This window comes from Nipponia nippon, unplaced genomic scaffold (genome assembly GCF_047370975.1).
Source record: "Nipponia nippon isolate SJK-2023a ecotype South Korea unplaced genomic scaffold, ASM4737097v1 scaffold_2, whole genome shotgun sequence".
NCBI lineage: Eukaryota > Metazoa > Chordata > Aves > Pelecaniformes > Threskiornithidae > Nipponia > Nipponia nippon.
The window spans coordinates 46966243-46985857 of record NW_028262336.1 but is presented as its reverse complement, the minus strand read 5'-3'; the positions used below and the strand labels follow the sequence as shown (position 1 = coordinate 46985857).

At 41.3% G+C, this 19615-nt stretch overlaps 1 protein-coding gene across 4 annotated transcripts in view; it reads left to right on the top strand.

The window, feature by feature from the left end:
- CDKL5 (cyclin dependent kinase like 5) overlaps positions 1–15858 on the top strand; it is a 141975-nt gene extending 126117 nt beyond the window's left edge. For 3 of the 4 annotated variants that reach the window (XM_087757988.1, XM_087757991.1, XM_087757989.1), the window contains 4 exons: positions 2064–2166; positions 5895–6017; positions 7167–7286; positions 8593–15858. In XM_087757988.1, the coding sequence (XP_087614114.1) occupies positions 2064–2166; positions 5895–6017; positions 7167–7286; positions 8593–8979 (733 nt within the window). In that variant the 3' untranslated portion in view covers positions 8980–15858. The remainder of the gene's footprint in view (positions 1–2063; positions 2167–5894; positions 6018–7166; positions 7287–8592) is intronic. The other variant, XM_087757992.1, reaches the window with a different exon arrangement.
- The last annotated feature ends 3757 nt before the right edge of the window (positions 15859–19615 follow it).

Here is a 19615-nt window from a genome sequence, read left to right as displayed (position 1 = left end):
CTGTTAAGCTGTCAGTAGTCTTTACTTTCAGGTGCTTTAAAGTGAGTAATACAAAGACTGCCTTACTGCTGTTACACAGTGGTACCAAACACAGGGACATGACAGAAACAGGAATCTGTAGCAATCCACTATACTTAAAATATGTGTTATAAATCTAATAATTATATTAAACTAGAGGTTTTTCCTGTAGCATTGTAATTTTCACATTAAATCTATGTTGTGCACCTGAATGGGTTTCCTGGATCTAGATGTAAGTTCCAAAAATCTGAATTAGGACAATTTCCACCATCCTCTCTGCCTATAAGTCTTTCTTCTAAGCCTATTCTCTTAGTCAACATTTAAACACCGCATGCATTTCTATTTAGCACCAGGTAGCATTTCAAGCTTGAGGTGGTTTTGTGTAGAAATTGAGGAATTGATGACACTGCCTATCAGAGTGAAGAATACTCATCAATAAGGAGGATGACTCCAGTGATTCCTACCCCAATTATGTGTTTCACATTTGCTTGGAAAAAATGTCAGTTTGGCATGTAGTAGCAGCTGAATCACCAGCTGATAGCATAGCATTTCAAGCCAGAATTAGAAGCCAAAGATAACTATAGCAGACAGTTAAGTGTTGCTACATTACAGTTACTCCAAGAAAAGCTGCTCCTGTTTGTCATCCAGAGCCCTTAGAATGGTGGCTTTCCTTTAGGTTTTTCATCAAGACAATGGAATCATTTCATTTTTGTTTTCATACAACTTGAGACTGGAAAAAGGACTATTAAATCACTCAGTATGATTTTGTGTATGTTCGTTGCCATTAAATGTCATCCATTCTCTGGGGTCCAGGCCCAGTGGCATACGTGACTAATGTGTATCTCCCAGAAGAGCGTGTGGTCCCGATTTGAAATGTCAAAGATAGGAGATCCACTTCTTTCATTAAGGAGCTGGTTCTGGCGGTTAATGGTTCTCATTGTTAAAATCAGTGCCTTATTTCTAATACGACTTCTCTGACTTCATCGTCCACCTACTTGTTCTCGTTATGGCTTTGCCCTTTACTTTAAAGATCCTTCTGGTACGCTGTAATTTCTTCCTGGATGAGTACTTGTGCGCCGCAATCAAGGAAGCTAAATGTTGGAGCTGGTTTGGCTGTGCTTTTTAACATACTGAAGAGATTGAAATCTCTGACTATTTTAATGTAGGCCATTCTTTCTATCTCTGAAATTATTTCTGTGACACTTCCCTGCACCATTTCCAATTTTCAAACTACTTTAAAGGGCACTAGCACTGCATTCAGTTATGTATCATCAATGTCCTGTGTAAACGATCTTTTTACCCCGTGTCAGTACTTTACATACATAGTTTACTGTGTATACTTAAAGTAACCTGCTGTTTATCAGCTGTAGTTAATTCAGCTGTGTAGACAAGTTACAAGGTGGACATTCAATCTTCAGGCAAGTCACCTGTTCCACTTTTGGGTCATCTTCTTTTGCCAGCACTGTCTCACCCACGCATAACAAACTAACTGAAGTTTTTAAGTTGAAATGGACAACAGTAGATCCCCAGCTTTCCCGGTGATAAATTTGGAACCATGTCAGCAAAGGTCAGGAAGTTCGATTGAAATTGGTTCTCTCTGGTGAACTTTGCAACTCTTGGCTCTCCAGCAAGCAACGGATAAACTGGACCTGTGCTTTTATACCTCATCACCATTTGTATGTTCTCTCAGATACAATTTTCATTTTTCTAAAAGACCTTGTGTGTGATATTTTGGTTTGAATAATAAATCCTGGCTTTTTTTTTTTAAAAAAAAAAAAAAAGACATGCATGCTTTCCTTTTCCCTAAATAACTATTAACTGGTTTGACCTAAACATTCTACCCTAACACTGTGTTCCTCCTATCCCATTTAATAAGACTATTTGTCCGGTATTTGCATAGTAACCCTTGAACCAATGAATGCTAAAACATTCAGAAACTTTTTGCTTTAATAATTTGCATTCTTTGGCATAAGATCTCATTATTACACAGAATTTATACAATATCAGAATAAAATCTCTCTTACAATACCTTATTTCATGTTTAGGAAAAGTCCTGAAAACCTTAACAGTCACTCAGAACAGCTCAAGGAGAAAGAAAAGCAAGGTTTTTTCAGGGCAATAAAAAAGAAAAAGAAGAAATCTCAAACCGTAAGTATACAGTATTTCTAAAAGAAAATGTTTATATCACTTTTGAATTACACCATTCTAATATACTAGACTAGTAATAGTACCTTTGTATTATTTGTGATCATGCCTGCATGTATCTATTTGTTCTTTTATTTTCTCTCCTCACTATATGAAAGTCAAATTCTTTCCCTGTTCAGAGTTTATTTATCTGCCTTTTCAAATATTTCTTCACCTACTAGTCCTGTGCATCTTTGTTTTCGTTCAGACCCTTTGAGAGCCAGTTTTGATGCAAGTTTTAAGCTGATGTTGTAGCAAATTCTTTTGCAGGATATGGTGATACCATGCCAAGGATAGCAGATGCATTATTGTGTGTCCTCAGAGCTTGAATAATTTCAGACACCCGTTAGATGTCAGACTGTTATAAATGAGAATTCTTTCCAGTCTTTTTCATGTCGGTGTCTTGATAACAGCCTCCGTCTTCTTGCTGCACCCCGTGGTGGGAATAAGGATGATGTGTCTTAACCATTCTTAATGTTTCATGTTTGACTGGGGGAACGGATTGTGGCTTTTTTTTCTTCGGTATATTTCTTTGGTGTCTTTTATACATGTTTACATTTTCGTCTAGTTTTTCGGAGGGAGAAGGAACTTACTTTTATCAGAGAGCAGTGGTATATTAACATTTCACAAAGTTTTATAATGAAAATCTCCCTAAGAACCAAAGTAACCTAAGCATCACATCTCATTCTTGAATGTCTGGAAACAGTGAAACATTTACAATTTCATTTATACAAAGTTGCAGTGTTTGTGTAAGTGTAACTGCGGTTACAGTTTTGAAGGTTCTCAGAATGGAGTAAATCACGCTCACGCCTGGCGAAGGGGAGTAACTACATCAAAATGTCATGAGGTGGCATGGCTCTGGGTATTGGTGGAGCTCTGATCTGTTGAAAATTGGGGGAGAGGGGTGATTATCAGGCTTTTTGCTTTGTTTGTTTCTTTGAAATGTATGGAACACGGGCATGTGTGTGTTAACTAGCACTCAAAAATGCACCTTGCCTTCCTGCTGGACAGGTTTTAGAGCAGTGGCATCTTCCTCTCCTTCTGAACTTGTTCATCCTGATACCTGTACCCAGTTCAAATATCATCATTTGCATTACACAACTGAAGAAAATTCCTAGATTATAACTCTGGGATTATTTGATATCAAAATGTCCATGAAAGGATAGCACACCTAAGGCCATTGGTTCCAGTGATGCATTTTCTAAAAAAAAGGTGTTAAATTTGCCCTGTTCTAGTCTACTCTGATTCCAGGCATTCAGACGTGGTGGCAAGGAACACTTTAAAAGCCCAGCTGACAGATGGAGTATCAACAACTTCCAGATTAAACTGTGTGAAGGAAATATAGACTGGATTGTGTGGCATCTCAAAATCCAGCACTTTCCAAAACGTCTAAATCACAAGTGCCTTGATCTGTAGCTACCAAAGACATCACTGATTACAAGACAGGACAGATTTATACATAATCCTTGCTCCTGTCTCTTCTCACTCTTAAGCAGAGGGATAGAGCGGGAGGGAGGGAGAGGTTTTGCATAAGGGAAAATTATGTTGGCTAGTTAGTGCTAGTAACTCACAGGAAGATGAATAAATTAGTAAAATAAGATAGTGATAAAACTCTTGCATCCTCAGCTAGAAATTTGTTTTGACATCAGCTTGATTTTTGGACCCAACCAGAGACCGAAAAACCTCTTTTCTTTTCTACTTACAGCTGTCTAACAGGACAGTATCTAGGGACAGACTGTACCCACCGATGTGTGTACAAGTGTCTGGTTCAGCCACTGTTCTTTGTTCTTCTTCATCTGTTAGTCGAGGACATCTACCTAGCAAACACTGGGATGTTCATTAGGATCTTCCAGCACAAACAAAAATTATTACCTTCCGTTCAGCACCACGTTCGACTTCAGTAGTAAAAGCTGTTAACAGCACTGTAATATTAGCTCTTCAACTACATGAATAATGTTTTCTATGAATTCCTATTAAAAATCTAACATGTAGCCAAGTTTTTTTCTGAGGCTTATAATTCTTATGGAGTCCTAGAAGTATGTAATTCCACTTATTTACTCTGACACAGACTTTCTGCAGCAAATAACAAACTAGACCGGAGAACTGTCACAATGGTGAGAGGCACGTCATAGAATTAGAGTTTGTTAAGAGAGTGATCATATCACATCCGCTAGCTACTGTTTACTTCTGATATCCTTTGGCAAGTCTCATTTTGCTGGTGATCATGATAAGAGTCATAAAAGATACCCGAAATTGGATTGAAGACACCTTCTTAATAATGTCATTCTCAAAATCTCTTAATAGCCCAGAACTGATCCCAATTCCTGACATTTCTGCCTGCAGTTGTTCCCGTTAATCATTCTCCCTAGAGGTCTCCAGGTGCAGTTCCTCATGGGATAACGATCACTACTGCCTGCAACGGGAATTCTTTGCAATATTGTGCTTGCAGAGCTGTTCTTACCCATTCTCCTTTTCATCTTGTTTGGAGTCTTTTAGTAAGGTAGCAAAAGGTTTTGAGGATTGCTAGAGTCACAGTTTTTTCTGTCATCTGCCATCAAACAATTAGATATCCATGAGGGTTGTGCACAGTGTCAATAGGCACTATCTTCAGAGGAGCCCGAGTTTTTGCAGATTTTGGCACCTATTGCAAGCTATGGGTCTGAAGAAATTATCTGCTTTGGAAAAAACAGTCGCAGGTGAGCATTTCTGCTAGTGATGCTTTGATTGCTTTTTGAGTTACTGAACTTCAAACAAGAAATTCCTCTGACCATAAAGTTCCTAAACAAGCTATGCTGATTAGTGACTCTCTCTTCCCTTAACTTGAATGGAGTCTAGAAGTTGAGAAAGCTGTTTGAAAACCCTCGCTTTTGGTAGTGCACCCGTCATTCTCTTTAGTCATATAATCATTATATTGTATTATAAAGTTTTCTTTTGGTAGGCAGAATAATGCTAGACATGGCATATGTGTCCTGTGCTTGTTTGCACCTGAGCAGGGGAGAAATAGTCCCATTCATAATTTTAATACCTGATAGTTCTGTTTGTTGTTTATGCATCCATTGGTATGCTCTTTGATTGTGTTACAGAAATTAAAATAAAACAGCCAGTGCCCTTGCAGTTATACATGAAGTTATTGAAGGAATATTTTTGTCAGAACTGAAATAATTCATCTTGGAGCCCTAACTCTTTTTACAAGTTAAAAATAGAATACTTTTATTTCTTCTAGAGGTAACTATCAACAGCTCATTCTAAAACTGATTGCTATTATTGCTACTGTATCTTTGATATTTTATTTATATAAAAATAAGAAATGTCATACTGCTTTAGGTCATTATTGTAAGTAGCAAATGATTGCCAGAATTACAGGATTCGATCCAAAGCTCAGTAAAGTCAACAAGACCTACCAGTTGTTTCCAAAAGGCTTTGAAATGCACTCTGCATTCCTAGTGAGCATGTATATAAGAATAGGTGTACTGATCTCTTTTTACATGCTTTATATGCATTGAGTTCCTTGAATTTCTTCCATATGCTTTTTTCATTCAATCACTATTGTATTTTCCCAAAGCAAATTATAGGATTGATACCATATATTGTTGGAATTAAAAAAAAAAAGAAAAGAAAAAGAATTAATATAGTAAGGACAGATCTCTTGAATTGAAATACTATGCATTTAGTTTTTGTATCTTATATTGCAGACAGACTCAACCAACGGGGAGAATCCAAGCATCAAGAAATCCCTCTTTCCTCTTTTTAATTCAAAGAATAATTTAAAGCATAGTTCTTCTTTGAAAAAGCTTCCTGTAGTCACTCTACCCATGGTATTAATTTTTAAGTACAGTAGCACTGTAAAATGCTCCAGTAAACTTGTTTTACTGACTACAGCAGCATGTGTTTTATTTTCATGGGATCACTTTCTCTTCATGCCAGTTAAGTATCTTGGGCCAGTTCGATAAATTTAAGTAAAATTGGCAGGTCTGTTGAAATAGATTGTGCCTAAAAAAATTTTTTTTACTATTTGATATACTGAAAATGTGACATACACAGTTCCAGAGAGAATGAGCCCTGGGACTAAGACTAAAGGAGGAAAATAGTTGTGAAATCATGTATGTTTAAAATTAAATTGTCTCATTCTGTTTCAATCAGGAAAAACAATAACCTGGTTTGTTTTGTAGCTATATTGGAAATACACATTTTTATGCAAACTGCTCCTTTATATATAAATATAATTAATCAAATATTAACAACAGATTATCTGAAAACTAAATTTTAGCTCATGCCTCTGCTGTATTTTTGTTTGTCCTGGTTGTTCATGTCTTCTAAGACAGCTTGCATTAAAAGTAGGTTAAATTTTAACTGTCCTTTTTTTGCTTAGAATTCTTGAAATGAGGTAAAACTCTACATATAAGTTTTAAATTATCCTTCTGCATAAATTTTTTTGGATTTTCAGCTTGGTTTGGGGGGGAGGTGTTGGGGACTTTCTTAATTTTTTGCTTCAGTTTGGGATATTTGTGGAGGAGTAGAAAGATGGGAAAAGGAAAAGCTCTTGGTTTTGTGATGACAAAATCAGCCAGACATCAGTTTAGAGGAATTTTGGTCTGCTTCACCCAGGAACAAATTTATAGAACTGATCCATGGTCTTAACTGCAGTACGGAATGCTTTTTAAATGAAGATGAGGCTCAACAATTTTTTTAATTTTTTTTATTTTTTTGAAGCCTTGTTTAACTGCTCTCTCTTACAGCAAATAACACTAACAGCATGCGAATGCTTTAAGGGCTAAGGGTATATATAGCAAATCTGCATGATATCCACAGCCACTTGCTCTTACTATGGGGAAAAATATTGAAAGGTCATTGCAATTCTGCTGCAGTAATGGGCTTCACTTGCGTTCTGTAATTAACTGGGGGAAATGATTTACAGCTGTTCTTAAGAATATATTAGGAAACCAGTATCTAATATTTTGTTGCAGATGCCTAGCAGTGATGGTCAGGATCTGTTGGCATTACAGAAAGCCATTCATTCTTCTAATCACCAGAGCAGCAGGCAGAAGGATTGGCATCCTGAGAAGATGACAGAAATCCAGCCTCATGTAAGTGGCATTATCAGTTCCCTGGTTTTTAACATCAATGAGGTATCTTGACAGCTTTTTCTCTGGTGAATAGAAAAATTGTATTTGACATTATTTCCCAACCTCCCCATTCCCTGCTCATTGAATGTGAAAAGTCACGTGCCTGCAGTCCTGCATAATTCTTTGAAAATCTAGACATGAATGACAAGGAAAAGAAGAGAGACTGAATGTCCCTGTGTCAGTCTTTGAGCCTTTCAAAATATTGGTTACGTTTTTGTATTAGAGGCAAGCAACGGTTCAGTCCGTGTCTACAGTAGGTATGCAGCGCTGTAGAAAAGCCCTCAAGTTAGCTCTGCAAGGAATGGTGCGTGCTGAGGGCATGCGCTGCTTGGCACAGTTTGATACTTGATGGGGTCACCAGAGCATTGAGACCACGTTACGGGGCGGCTGTGTCTCAGCTGGCACAGACCGCAGTTTAAGCGGGCTACATTATTGCAGCATAGCACTGCACTAATGCATCTCCATTTTCTCCAGTTCTAAAGCCAGCTTGGGGGGCAGGGTTTGGGAGGGAGCGTCAGTGCCACGCTCTGTTGCCATTACAACCCTGAAAGCTGAAGAAGAGAGTTCGTTGTAGCTGCAGTGTTTGAAGAAGCAAGTTGCTCTGTGAGCTGTGGAATTTAGTGAGGCTGTTTTCATACCACTGTGTGTACTCGAGCTTTCCCAGGCTCTTGCTAGCCATTTCAATAACCCCATGTCTCTATTTTCCTTCAGCCTGCTCACCAGTTAAAGAAGCTGTGAGGGACTAGAGCAGCTTGTCACCCAGCTGCTGGCAAACAAAATACCTAACTGCTGAGTAATGCCAGCCCTTATTTCAGTGCAGATGATTACTCAAGACTCTCTCTAACCCCTGACTGATGTTCACAGAATCTTTAGGAACTTTGTATTTCTGATATCTGTGCCTCATAAAATGTGGCTGAGGTTCTAAAGCTAATAGCAGGAGTAGTGACAGATGGACAGCTAATGCAATTGTCTATGCCTCCATTTTCATAGGCAACAAGGTTAAAATAATTGATAGGAACAATTTTTTTCCCCGATATAGAAAGGATTCCATCTTTTCAGGTAGCTAATAGACTGAATCATAATGAGAAGACATTTTTTTCAGGTGTGTAGTCATAGCTTGGAATGAAATATTCCAAATGAATACAAATTAAAAGCAAAGGAGTCCAGCGAAGTTCAAGGTGTTCAGTTTAAGATATGACAGTTTTGCTATAGGAAGTCTGGTAAGATGGAGAGCAGAAGGTCAAGTGCTTTTCGCCGTGTCTTTCAGAGCCAGCCATTAAAATCTCTCCGAAAGCTCTTACACCTCTCCTCTTCAAATCATCCTGTCCCCGCTGAGCCTCGCTTCCAGCCCTTACCAAGTCAGCCAGCCAAAGCTTCGTTTTCTGAGGTGCGAATTCACCCCATAAGTCAAAGCTCCGGCAGCGGCAGCAGCAACGCGCGGCAAGAGCCTCAGCCGAAAACCAGGCCGACGCTGCAGATACCAAGCCAGCTGGAACCTACCTGGCACGTCTCCCCGGTGAACAGGAGCGCGAGTGACGGGCCTCCCTACTCCGACCAGCTGCCTTCCAAGAGCGGACAGAACGGGCACACGTATAACCGAACAAACCGATCGCGAATGCCAAATCTGAATGATTTGAAAGAGACAGCCTTGTAATGGCACTCCAGAAAACAGGCCAGTTCAGGTGGAGATCAGCGTAGGGGAGGGGAGTGGTGGTGGTTCTGGTGATGGTAAGCCTGCGTTTTCAGCTTTATAAAGGTGTGCAATGTGTACGTGTGGAACTATGCTGTTTGGCGCCACAGTGAGAGTCAGGGATCATACAGTAAAACAAGTTGACTTACGAATTACCAGTCATCAGAAATGTCGCTGGATGCCAGGCAGAGTGTGCCGGTCAGGGAGAAAAATGCATTGCCGTTTTCTCTCATTTACATTCCAGCTTAGTGCACATCTCTGTCTGAAAGCTCGGAGACTTCTGGTATGTATTGGCACTTGGAAGGGTGAAAACATTCATGTCTAGACCTATGCCCTTACTACATTTTTTGCTGCCTAGTTAAAACAGTGGGGTTTATGTGATAAAAGTGTATCCCTGTTAAGGGTTTAAAGTTAAATTGTATGTCTTAAATTTGTTTTTTTAAACTTCCATATTTGATAGGATTTGTAATATTTATTTATGATGACCTAATATCGTACTGTTATAATCATATCTTTTATGTTATAATGTAAAGTTATTTTGAGCTGTTTGAAACATTGTGAAGCAGTGCAACAGCTACAGTAGTTTCTATAAAAAACTAACAGTAACATTTATATATTGCATCAGGAGTATTTTATTCTATATATAAATATATATATAAATGGAAAATAACTGTCTGTTTTTTAAATATACTCATTTAAAAGAAAAGTATTGTTATGACACTATCTGCCATATTTTTATACATTTGTGATATAAAGTGCAGTATTATACTTCTAATAAAAGGAAGTTGAATGTGGATAGAAACGTGACTGTAACAGTATGAATCTTGCTCAGCTATGAGAGCCCGGTATTATAGGCATTATTGGTGACAAACAAAAGACAACATTCAATTCCAAGCTTTATTATGGGCTAGTTTGTTGGAAGTATTGGCTAAATGTAAGAGACTGCAGAACTGTACAGTAATCTAAATGTGGTATGTTCTCCCCTGTGTCCTTAGCTTTCCTAGTGATATTAATGGGATTTCTGCATCTGCATCAAGAGCACAGAGCCCCAGTACCAAATTTTTGTTTCCTCTAAAGAGATAAAGTGCCCCATGACTACAAGCTAAAGCAGGTGCTCTTCCACTTAATAGCAGGGGTGAAAACCAAAGAAACATAGCATGAATTGCAAGTGAAATGCCGAGCTTTGACACTTACGCGTAGCATGGCACTGCAGATCATGGTATAAGCTTTTACGCATATGTGTATTTTACATCTTGTTTAGCAATCTATTAACTAATAAGATAAACACTGTATTTAAATTTAAACTACTCTTGCACTTTTTATTATATTTCAGGATGTATTTAAAGCTACAAATCTGATATTTGGATAGTGAGGGAGAAGGTTGCCATGCAGCTTAGTTTCTCCTGAAGTCTTACTATCCGAATATTCCCGTACACAGTTCAGTTACCAGTCTCGGCCAAATACTAGATCTTAGGTTCCAGTCTCCTGTACAAGCGTTGTTAAAACTGCCTTTACATTGGTGAACGTCAAGTGTAGCAAATACACAACCTGATTCCTCTGTTGCTACCGGTAAACTAAATCAAAGGTGAGCCAGTAGGAGTCAAAAGAGTTATGCCTGTCTAAACTTTGTGCAATAAGAGGAGAGTCAGGCCTGTAGTGTCAGAACAATACAATCTTTCCTTTTTAAACACGAGTTCAACTCCCTTATTACCCTGCAGCATAGTTCGTTTTCTAGATGCTGTCCTCATAAGACACTTGTACTTGCAAATGCATTGTCTTTTCCAAAAAGAGATTAACCTGAATGTAAATTCGATGATTTAGCCATAGATGTAGTTAGCAGAAGCAGCCAGGCAGTAAGAGCTGAGCTTCCTACTTGGATAGCAATGCAAACTGGACATGCTGTTCAGTACCTCTCGAGTCATACCAAAGTTCTAACAACGGCAAATTTGGCACCACTACTCTAAAAATCTTTGTCAGAAAGTATGTTATGGAAGGATGTTGCATCAGGTTTGTCCAGGGCTAAAAGTCAGTCTAGTCAATTTGAAAAATTGCAGAATAAGGATTCTTTCTTTATCAATTGCCTGCAAGAAATGTGCATGTGATTTTCTATAGATATATACGATATCTAGATATATATGATATATACTGTGATGATATATCATATATATAGCATATATAAATACAGTAGACATGAAAGGCTATTCAGTTTTTGATAAGTTCAGTGGGCATCCAGGAAAGACATTGTGATATTTACTAGTCATCACTGTCAGAGTTTAGCAACGTATTTTAGCAATTTCTTTTGGATTCACCAGTTGGTGACAGCTAAGCTAGTCCTGTTCTCTGCTTTGAAATGGGCTGGTGCCACTGAAATCCCTCACAAAAGCGGTGTCCGAGAGTGGGGCTCTAAGCAGTACTACTTGAATGTCTCCGAGGGAGCGTTCAGACTAGGCTCTTCTGTACCTTGTGGATATGTATCCTTTTGCCTCTGCAAGACTTTTAGCTTGCTGGTAAGAGCTTCACGCTGGGGATGATGATACTGGGCTGTATGTGGCTGTTCTGACTTCTAGCAAGCAAAAATGTTTCCAAAGTTTTTTTTTTGTCTCAGTACCCGTTAAGTTAAATCAGAGTAATTTCTGACTGTACATATAGCTGTTTAAAGTAGTTAGCAAAGCTTCAAGGGTGACCCAAGGAATGTTCAAGTATTTGGTGGCCCATATTTACAGAAAGTTGTTTCTATTTCATACTGCATTTTCTTCTCACATTCAACAAACCTCAGTAGATTTCAGTTGAATACTAAATTGTGTTGAACGTATGTAGTATTTTCCTCCTTCTGTTGGAAAGAACTTCCAGCAGCTCGGCCAGCTGGTGCTGGGATAAATTGTGTATTTTTAACCTGGTATAACTTCCCAATATTTAGAATATTGCTAATGTAATTTTGCCGAGGCTTCCAAAGGAGTCTTATTATAGTGACTGAGATTTGCTGGCTCAATAAAGGGGAAGAGAATTACAGAGCAAACGATTTCGTAAGTGTGAGCTTTCCTCTTCACTCGTCTGTGAGTCTCGTGCTACATGTTCTATAGATTTGCCTAGTATAAAGTATCGTAGTTAAACTGCATTTTATTCTTTGGCAATCTGGTTTGCCTTATGGCATCATTAATGATGTGAATAGAAAAGAAACTACGTTTCAGAAATGAATTATAGTCATTTTGCAGAACTCGAGCTGCCTAAACTTGTCTGTATGTTTTTACTATAGCTCTTGCGCTCTTGTTAACTGAAAAAGAAGCACCTTAAGCTTATCTTAACTGAAACTGTATACGTTTAAGCTGTCCTTTTAAACTGCCATATGAATGTATTAACCTAAAACAACATCCTTTTTTCAACAGTCCCTTAGAGCTATTTAACACTTTTTGCTCCATTTATCGCAGCCCAAGATTTGTTGCTCCTCTGAGAGGTCGCCAGCACGGAGCACCGGGCAGAGTTCTTGGCAGGAGGTCAGCGATCTCAGATTCGGTCCCTTCTTCCTAAAATGTTCCCCATCCCACCGGGCTTGGGACTGACACCAAGCTTTGATTTCTCACACCAAGTCAGACCCACCTAAATGTGTGGGTCCTGACGCCACTCCATTTACAGATACTCTGCTAGATCTATGTTACAGCAGGCTTCAAAACTCCAAACGTGTGAGACTCCCTCAGGTCGTCCTTAGGCCCGTCGCCTTTCTCTCTACTACACCTGCTTGTTTCTGGGAGCAAAGCTGGAGTGATTCTTCAAGAAGCAGTGTCCTGTGACGGGCTTTTAGCCGTTCCTTGTCATTGCAGTTAGGTCTTTTAACAGATGAATCTTACTAGTATAAAAAGCTACATACCGACTTATTTTTCTTCTTTCTTCAAAAGCTGCTGTTGCTATTAGCTGAGTAGACTCCTGTGTTCACCCAGAAAAAGCTATGACTTCTTAACAGTTCAGCGCTGTAGACCTCCCTTTTGAGAAGGGGAACGCAGATTCTATAGCTCTGAAAGCCCTGTTGTGATCTGTTCAGCTAAGGCAAAACCCAGCCGCTTTTGAGGGGAGCTGTGCTTTAGAAGTGTTTGGGGTTTTTATTCATGTTTCAGTTTTTTGTTGTCTTATAATGATTTGGTAGTGAGACATGCTTCAAAAATACCTGCATGTAATTAATTCTGTATGTGTTGAATGCTGTCAGAGTAGAGCTGGGAGAACATTTGAATCCCAGTTACACAAAGAGTTTGAAAAGGATAGCCATATATAATATACTTCAAATTGTGGGGTGGCAATGAATGTTTGTTTTTTCCATTCCAGCTAGCATACATAATACATCTGTTAATGGGGTTATATCATAAACCATGCATCTGGGCTGTTGTTCATGTAAGTAGGCCCACCATTCGAAATAGGAGTGTCACAGAAGACGATTGGAAAGGTGATGTGCCCTATTTAACCATTTTTAAATGACCTGCAAATCAGGACACTATTTAAGAACAGGTGCCTTTCCCTACACAGCTCTCTCTAGTGGTGTCATGATATTAACCATTCATTAACTGGGTTTGTAGTGAATGAGGAGAAAAGCCATTTAACTTCTGGCCTTTGTTAAAAAGGGAGCTATTTGAGTAAGCCCTTTTAATATAACACAGCTTGGAAGTTCTAGATGTTGGCTCCTTTTTCAAAGGGTCAAACAGCAGCAGTGCATCAATGCTCAGGCTCATCAGGCAAGTGAAAGCTTGTGCACATCACTTGGTTTAGATGTTGTACTGAAACAAGATTTTTCATTCTGCAATCAGGAAGCAAATTTCATGAAAATTAAGCAAAGCGAATTTTGTAGGAGATCCTCTTTCAATTTGAAGAGAAAAGCTGTGGTAGGTCATCCATTCTCTCAGTGGACTGTCTTAACAGCTGCTGCATGAGGCAGCATAGGTAAATCTTGATGGATTAGGTCCGTATTTTACTTGCTCCAAGTTCTGCTTGGCTGCTTATTTGTTACCTTGTGTCCAGCCAATTATTTAGTGCAAAAGTTGGCTTTTGACAAACTAAGTGGAAGACGCGTGCGAAGTGTGAGAAGACCAGCCCTGCTATGGTTGGATGCTTTCGTTCCCCCGAATCAGATTGCTACTCGAGCTCTTTTAGAATGTAATTCAAAATATGCAGCCAGGCAAAAGTGACTCTTTAAGACGTGGCCCAAGCGTCTGAACATGGAATTTGTGACTTGGGCTAAGAGGGACTCCACGCGTCTCTTGTCTTCTCTGCAAGCCAATCTACCTCCTCTCTCTTGCAGAATGTGGCTAGGTTTGGTTTGTTTCTTCTGAGTTTATTATTGACTCCAAATTTTGAAGAGACATATAAAAAGATTCTTCCTCTAGGTACTGTTAGCAACCAAGTAATAAAATCTTGATGGGCCTTCATCTGATATACTTCTGAAACCTCCAAGCCATCTGAGCTCTCCCTCTAGAATCCCAATGCCATCCTTTGCACTGCTTTGCAGTCTTCCCTTGCCCTTCCCCTTGTGGTTCTCAAATATTGCAGTTGCCTTGTTCTTTGTTGTTTCTCTAGTGCAGATTATCAGGGAGTTAGAGGCCTTATCTACTACTCCACCCTCTTTGCTGTTTTATTCAAACAGCTATCCTTAGACTTGCTCAGGATATTCTTCGTTTTAATTTTCCATTTCATCTGGGTGTGATACCTTACCTCATTGTGCCCCCACCAAAACTCACTGCCTACCAGGCGCTTTGTTCCACCAGGTCTCTGTTTTCACAGGGCATTGTTTCTCTGGATCCATTCTGAGAAATGCAAGGTGGCATCGTAATTGTACAGGCGTAGAAATGTATTGTTGTGAAGTAACTGCTTTCGTAGAGCTTTCCATTAGCAACGTTAAAGCACGTTCATAGCACAAGTTGCTATTCAAGTTTCCTATAGGATATGAGCCTCTTGGTGTAAACTCTTGACACGTAAATCCAATGGCAGAGATTTTAATTGTTTAGTAACAAGGCAAAACTTTAAGTGTAGGTAACTGTCTCGACTTTCCTTTTCTCCTTACTTTTTTTTTTTTTTGCTAGTGCACATCTTTTAGACTCGTACTACTGAAGGATATGTCTAATCGAAAGGAGTAACATCTATATATATTTGGTTTATATGGAACAATAAGCTAAAATCTTCCATGAAACCATAATTTCGTTGGAAACTCTATGCAGCCATTTTAAAATCTGGTTAATCTGCTAAGGACTTCCAGGACTGCTTAGATCTCCACTGTGAAGTACTGAATTCTGAATTTATGTCATTTGGGAGAAGGAAGGAAGAACGAAGTTTAGAAAAATGCGATCTTTTTACACAATCTGCCAGTACAGACTGTTCCAAAAATAACAGGCTGGGGAGGTAGCTTTCAAAACTTCTAAATTTATGGATAAGATTCCCCAATGTTTTTTAACAGCTACTAGAAATCTAAAGCGCACAAACTTTTCAATCTACCATGCTTTCTGTTGTGGAAGGGATGTGATGTGGTGTTAACCTTTTTAATCCTGGAATACAAATTGATTTTAAAGTGTGTTGAATATTTAAGGATGACTTCATGCAACTTAATAAACCATTTGTAAAGTGTTTGTATACAACCCTTTGTATCATGTTGTTGGTACACCTTACCAAATTTTTTTTGGGCATGTATTCCATTCTTAACTTCTGTACAATTTCTATTGTTGCTGTAAATATTCTAAAAGAGAAAAAAAAAATCCTGTGGTAACCTTAATTATCAGCATGGAAATGGTTAATTTTTACTGAGCACAATGTATTTTTGAATGGGCCTTCCAAAATATGTCTTTAATAAAAATGCAGATTTTGCACTAGAACACTGGCATTGCTCAACGGCTGATCTTATTCCTGACACGTCTCCTCCAGAGCGCCTCCCCGTACGCTCGCGTGGCTCAGACGAGCAGAACGGGCCAGAGCCGCACCAGGACTCCTCTGCCCGGCAAGTTGCTGCCGGGCCCTGGCTACCTCCTCCTCTGAGAAGCCGGCTTGCATCTGTCCGCAAGCCTGGCATTTCCACAGGAGCACAGACAAAACAGCTCTGAAGCACTTTGTTGCCCACCATTCCTGTAGTCTCATTGCAGATGTTGGGGGGGGTTTCTTCCTTTCAGGGCAAGAATCAACCCACCAGTCCCCTCAGCAGCCACTGCCCAGAAATTATATGGCCCTGAAAGTTTCCAGCCCTTAAATTGTCTTTGCTGCAGAAGGGGATCCACCACTTGGGTAGCACGTTGGCATTTCAGCATTGCCACACCTAAGATGAGACACTTCTAGGCAAGCGTTCAGGTGTCAGTGATACAGTTTTTGATGGGTTCCTCTTTAACGTGTCCTAGCCATGACTGTTTTTGTTATTGTGTGCAGCTTTAAAAAACTAAATATTTCTCTGCTGGTCCCTCATTCTTCAGGGTAATTGGAAACAAACTGAGGAGCAGGGACCACTTTACCTCAGCCTCCCTTCGGTCCCTCTGTGCTCCAGCAGCAGACTTGCTGAAAGCCAGGACTCGCAGTCTGTTCAGATCCTTGCGAACCAGCTGCCTGGTGGGGTGCGCCACAGCCACAGCTGCTGCCTGGTGCCTTCACTGAGCGGCGCCCATCGCCTCCCAAACAGGGGAACTGCTGGCCTGAGCTCCTGGCTTCAGCTGCCGCCAGGACAAGCGGTCCAGCATTTCAACAGCACCAGCCAGAAATGCGTTTGAAATGCATGTTTCCTTCAGGTGCCTAGCTCTCTGGGGACCTGGCTTTACTCCTACAACCTCACTTTGCTCTTACTCTTTCAAGGATCTCATTGTAGTGACCCCAGGCACTCGGTGCCCTTTTCTGTACTCCCTGCAGGGCTCCAGAGAATGAAGTGGCCACCTCTTTGAGGAGGTCGAGCACCTCACTGTGGTAGCCCCAGTGTAGTCAGCGTTGGTCTCCCACGGGATGGGGAACCGAGTGGGTGTGGGCATTTTTCTCTCAGAAAGGGGTAATTCCTGCAGGTACCCGCTAAGAGAAAGGGGCTATTGACTTACAAATGGTGTGACTGGTCTGGAGGCCTGAGGCAATCTCTTATCACATCGTTTAGATTGGCAAGCTTGACTTCTCAGCACAGTTCCTCACTTCTCTCTGGAAGCGTCCCAGACTGAAAATTCAGGTCATGAAGCTGAAGGCAGCTCTTGGTCCTGCCTCCTATTTCAAACCTTATGTGTTTTACCCGGTTGCAAAGTCATGCATTAGTCTCCCTACCTCTGCAGGTCAAGACCTGCAGGGTTTTCACTCCTAGAAGATAAATGCTATTCAGCACTGCTCTGCATCATCTCCTGCAGCCTCAGTTGCTGGCTCTGTTCCAGTGAATTGTGATTGGAGGCATCTGTGCCGGTAAATTAAAATGACACTGATATGCTAGGAAAAGTTAGACTTCATGAGGAAAAGCTTTGTATTTTTGTAATTGTATCTTGGCTGGTTCTATCCCGCTTTCATAACGCCCTCAGTCGCACTGTTACTCCAACACTCTGCTTTTATGCAGAGGTGGAGGTCAAGTGCAATTCTGAAAGCATTTTAGCACCACTTAATTAACGAAGCCTCTCAGCACCCTTCTTTTTAGATAAGAGGCAGAGGTTAAGTGAATTTCCAAAGGTCGATTAGCAAATGAGCTACATAGCTAGGATCAGAACACAAACTCCTGCTTTAGCAGGAACCATTTTGACATTGCAGATCAAAGCCAGAAGTAGGTCCTTTCCCCATGCAAGCTCGCAAGGTGAACGGCAAGCAAAAGACAGGGAGAGGCAAGAAGCAAATGCACTGTGAAATTCTGTGTATGCCAGTTAGTTCCACCTTATTTATCGCTGTACATTTCAGTCTGGAAAAAGGGTCTAGTGACTTCTTTGAAACTGGGAGGCTGGAAGACTGTAGCACAGGTCCTTTCTACCTGGACAGTCTTTTATCTCTCCAAGGTTTTATTATATCCTATATCTCGGATCAGTCACATGAAGATACATAATTTAGTGTCGTGCCTTGGTGTATAATGGCATGCAGCCCATCCATTCAGGCTGTGGATTAGGCTTGCGAGCTCTTCCAAACTACGCAGAACTCCTGGCCCTTGCCGCAGGGGGCAACGAGACAACTTGCGAAACCCTGGACTGTGCGTGGGAGCTCAGAGACCAGCCACAGCCAAGGCTCTGGGTTGTTACAGTCAAGCTGAACTGCTTTGGGATGCTACAAATACTCACCAGCTGGTGCCCAGTCCACCCTTTCACCCCTCCAACCCCACCCCACCACTCCTCAGACATGCAACTAAACAGCAGCGCCAAGCCTCCTCTCCGCTAGTCACCATCCACCCGGGCATGGAGCAGAGCTGCCCAGGCTGCTTTTGGGGAAGGGAGAGCAGCGTGTTAACATGATGGCAACTGTGTCCAGGGGCTGGAAACACTTCAGCTTTCAGCGTTGGTGTTACTAACACGAGAGCGATGACGGCTGGTGGAGAGCCCTTGTCTCCATGTTATTGTATGTGCAGTGCCTCCAGGGAGGCTGTTACCCCATGCCGGTCCCACAGCTCGGCTGCACGGAGGAATGTCAGTGGACATTCTCAATAGAGCTTGCCTGGACTGATAATCGTTAGAGAACCACATAGATTTGCTGCTTTCTGATGAAAAAAACGTGTCCCTACACCCATTTGTGGATAGGCAGAACTCATTTGGGGTGGGGGGGAAGCAAGGGAGTCGTGGTGACATGGTAACAATCATCTCAGCAGATGGGGCTTGGTCTTTTCTACATCTCTGTAGACTTCATACTGTTGGTATAGCAGAGCAGAAGCTTTCAGACTCGCCAGAGCAGCATATTTTTTCTGACAGTTATTATTTGTCTCTATATACAGGAAAAAACAAGGCAGAAACATCTGCCCTCAAAAAGTAATAAAATGTGACAAATTGCACAGACATCCAAAGGTTTTTCTCATGGTTTTGGTCACATCTCATTTGGTTTTAGCCACATCTCATCTCCTGCCTCGCACACCAAGCGTTCGCCTCTCTCCCCGTAGGGGCAGGCAGAGGGCACGAGAGGCAGACGGCCTGCCTTGGTGCCGTTGTCTTCGTGCCTCTCCTCTCTCTGCTGACACAGTTCAGGTGCCAATACCGCCACTCTTTGGGATGGATGCACGGATTGTTAAACAATAGGGAGAAGGCCTCCAGTGCCTGCCAGGTTTCTGCCGCAGACGCGTGACAAGCCAAACAGCAGCTGCCACCCCAGAGCCCCCCCAGCCCTCCCACACGGGAGCTGCAGGGGCTGCAGTTCCCACCTGGGGTGTGCTGGGCATCAGCTCCCGCACAGAGGCAAGGACGTGAGCCATAGCACCTGGGTGGTCGCCCCAGGGAGATGGGTGCATCATCAGAGCCTCCACATGCCCCAAATTCCTCAGGCACTCAGCACCCGTTAGGGACTGGGCCATGGAGATCAAGGCACTTAATGAGAGCGAGTCCCTGTTCCTCTGCCCAAATGCCCATGGAAGCGAAGCGCCCTGGGCTCCCCGGGATGTGTCAGTGCAAAACCAGGGAGGACACAGAGGGGGTTTGGCCAGCCGGTGCACGAGGGACCGATGGCTGTCCCA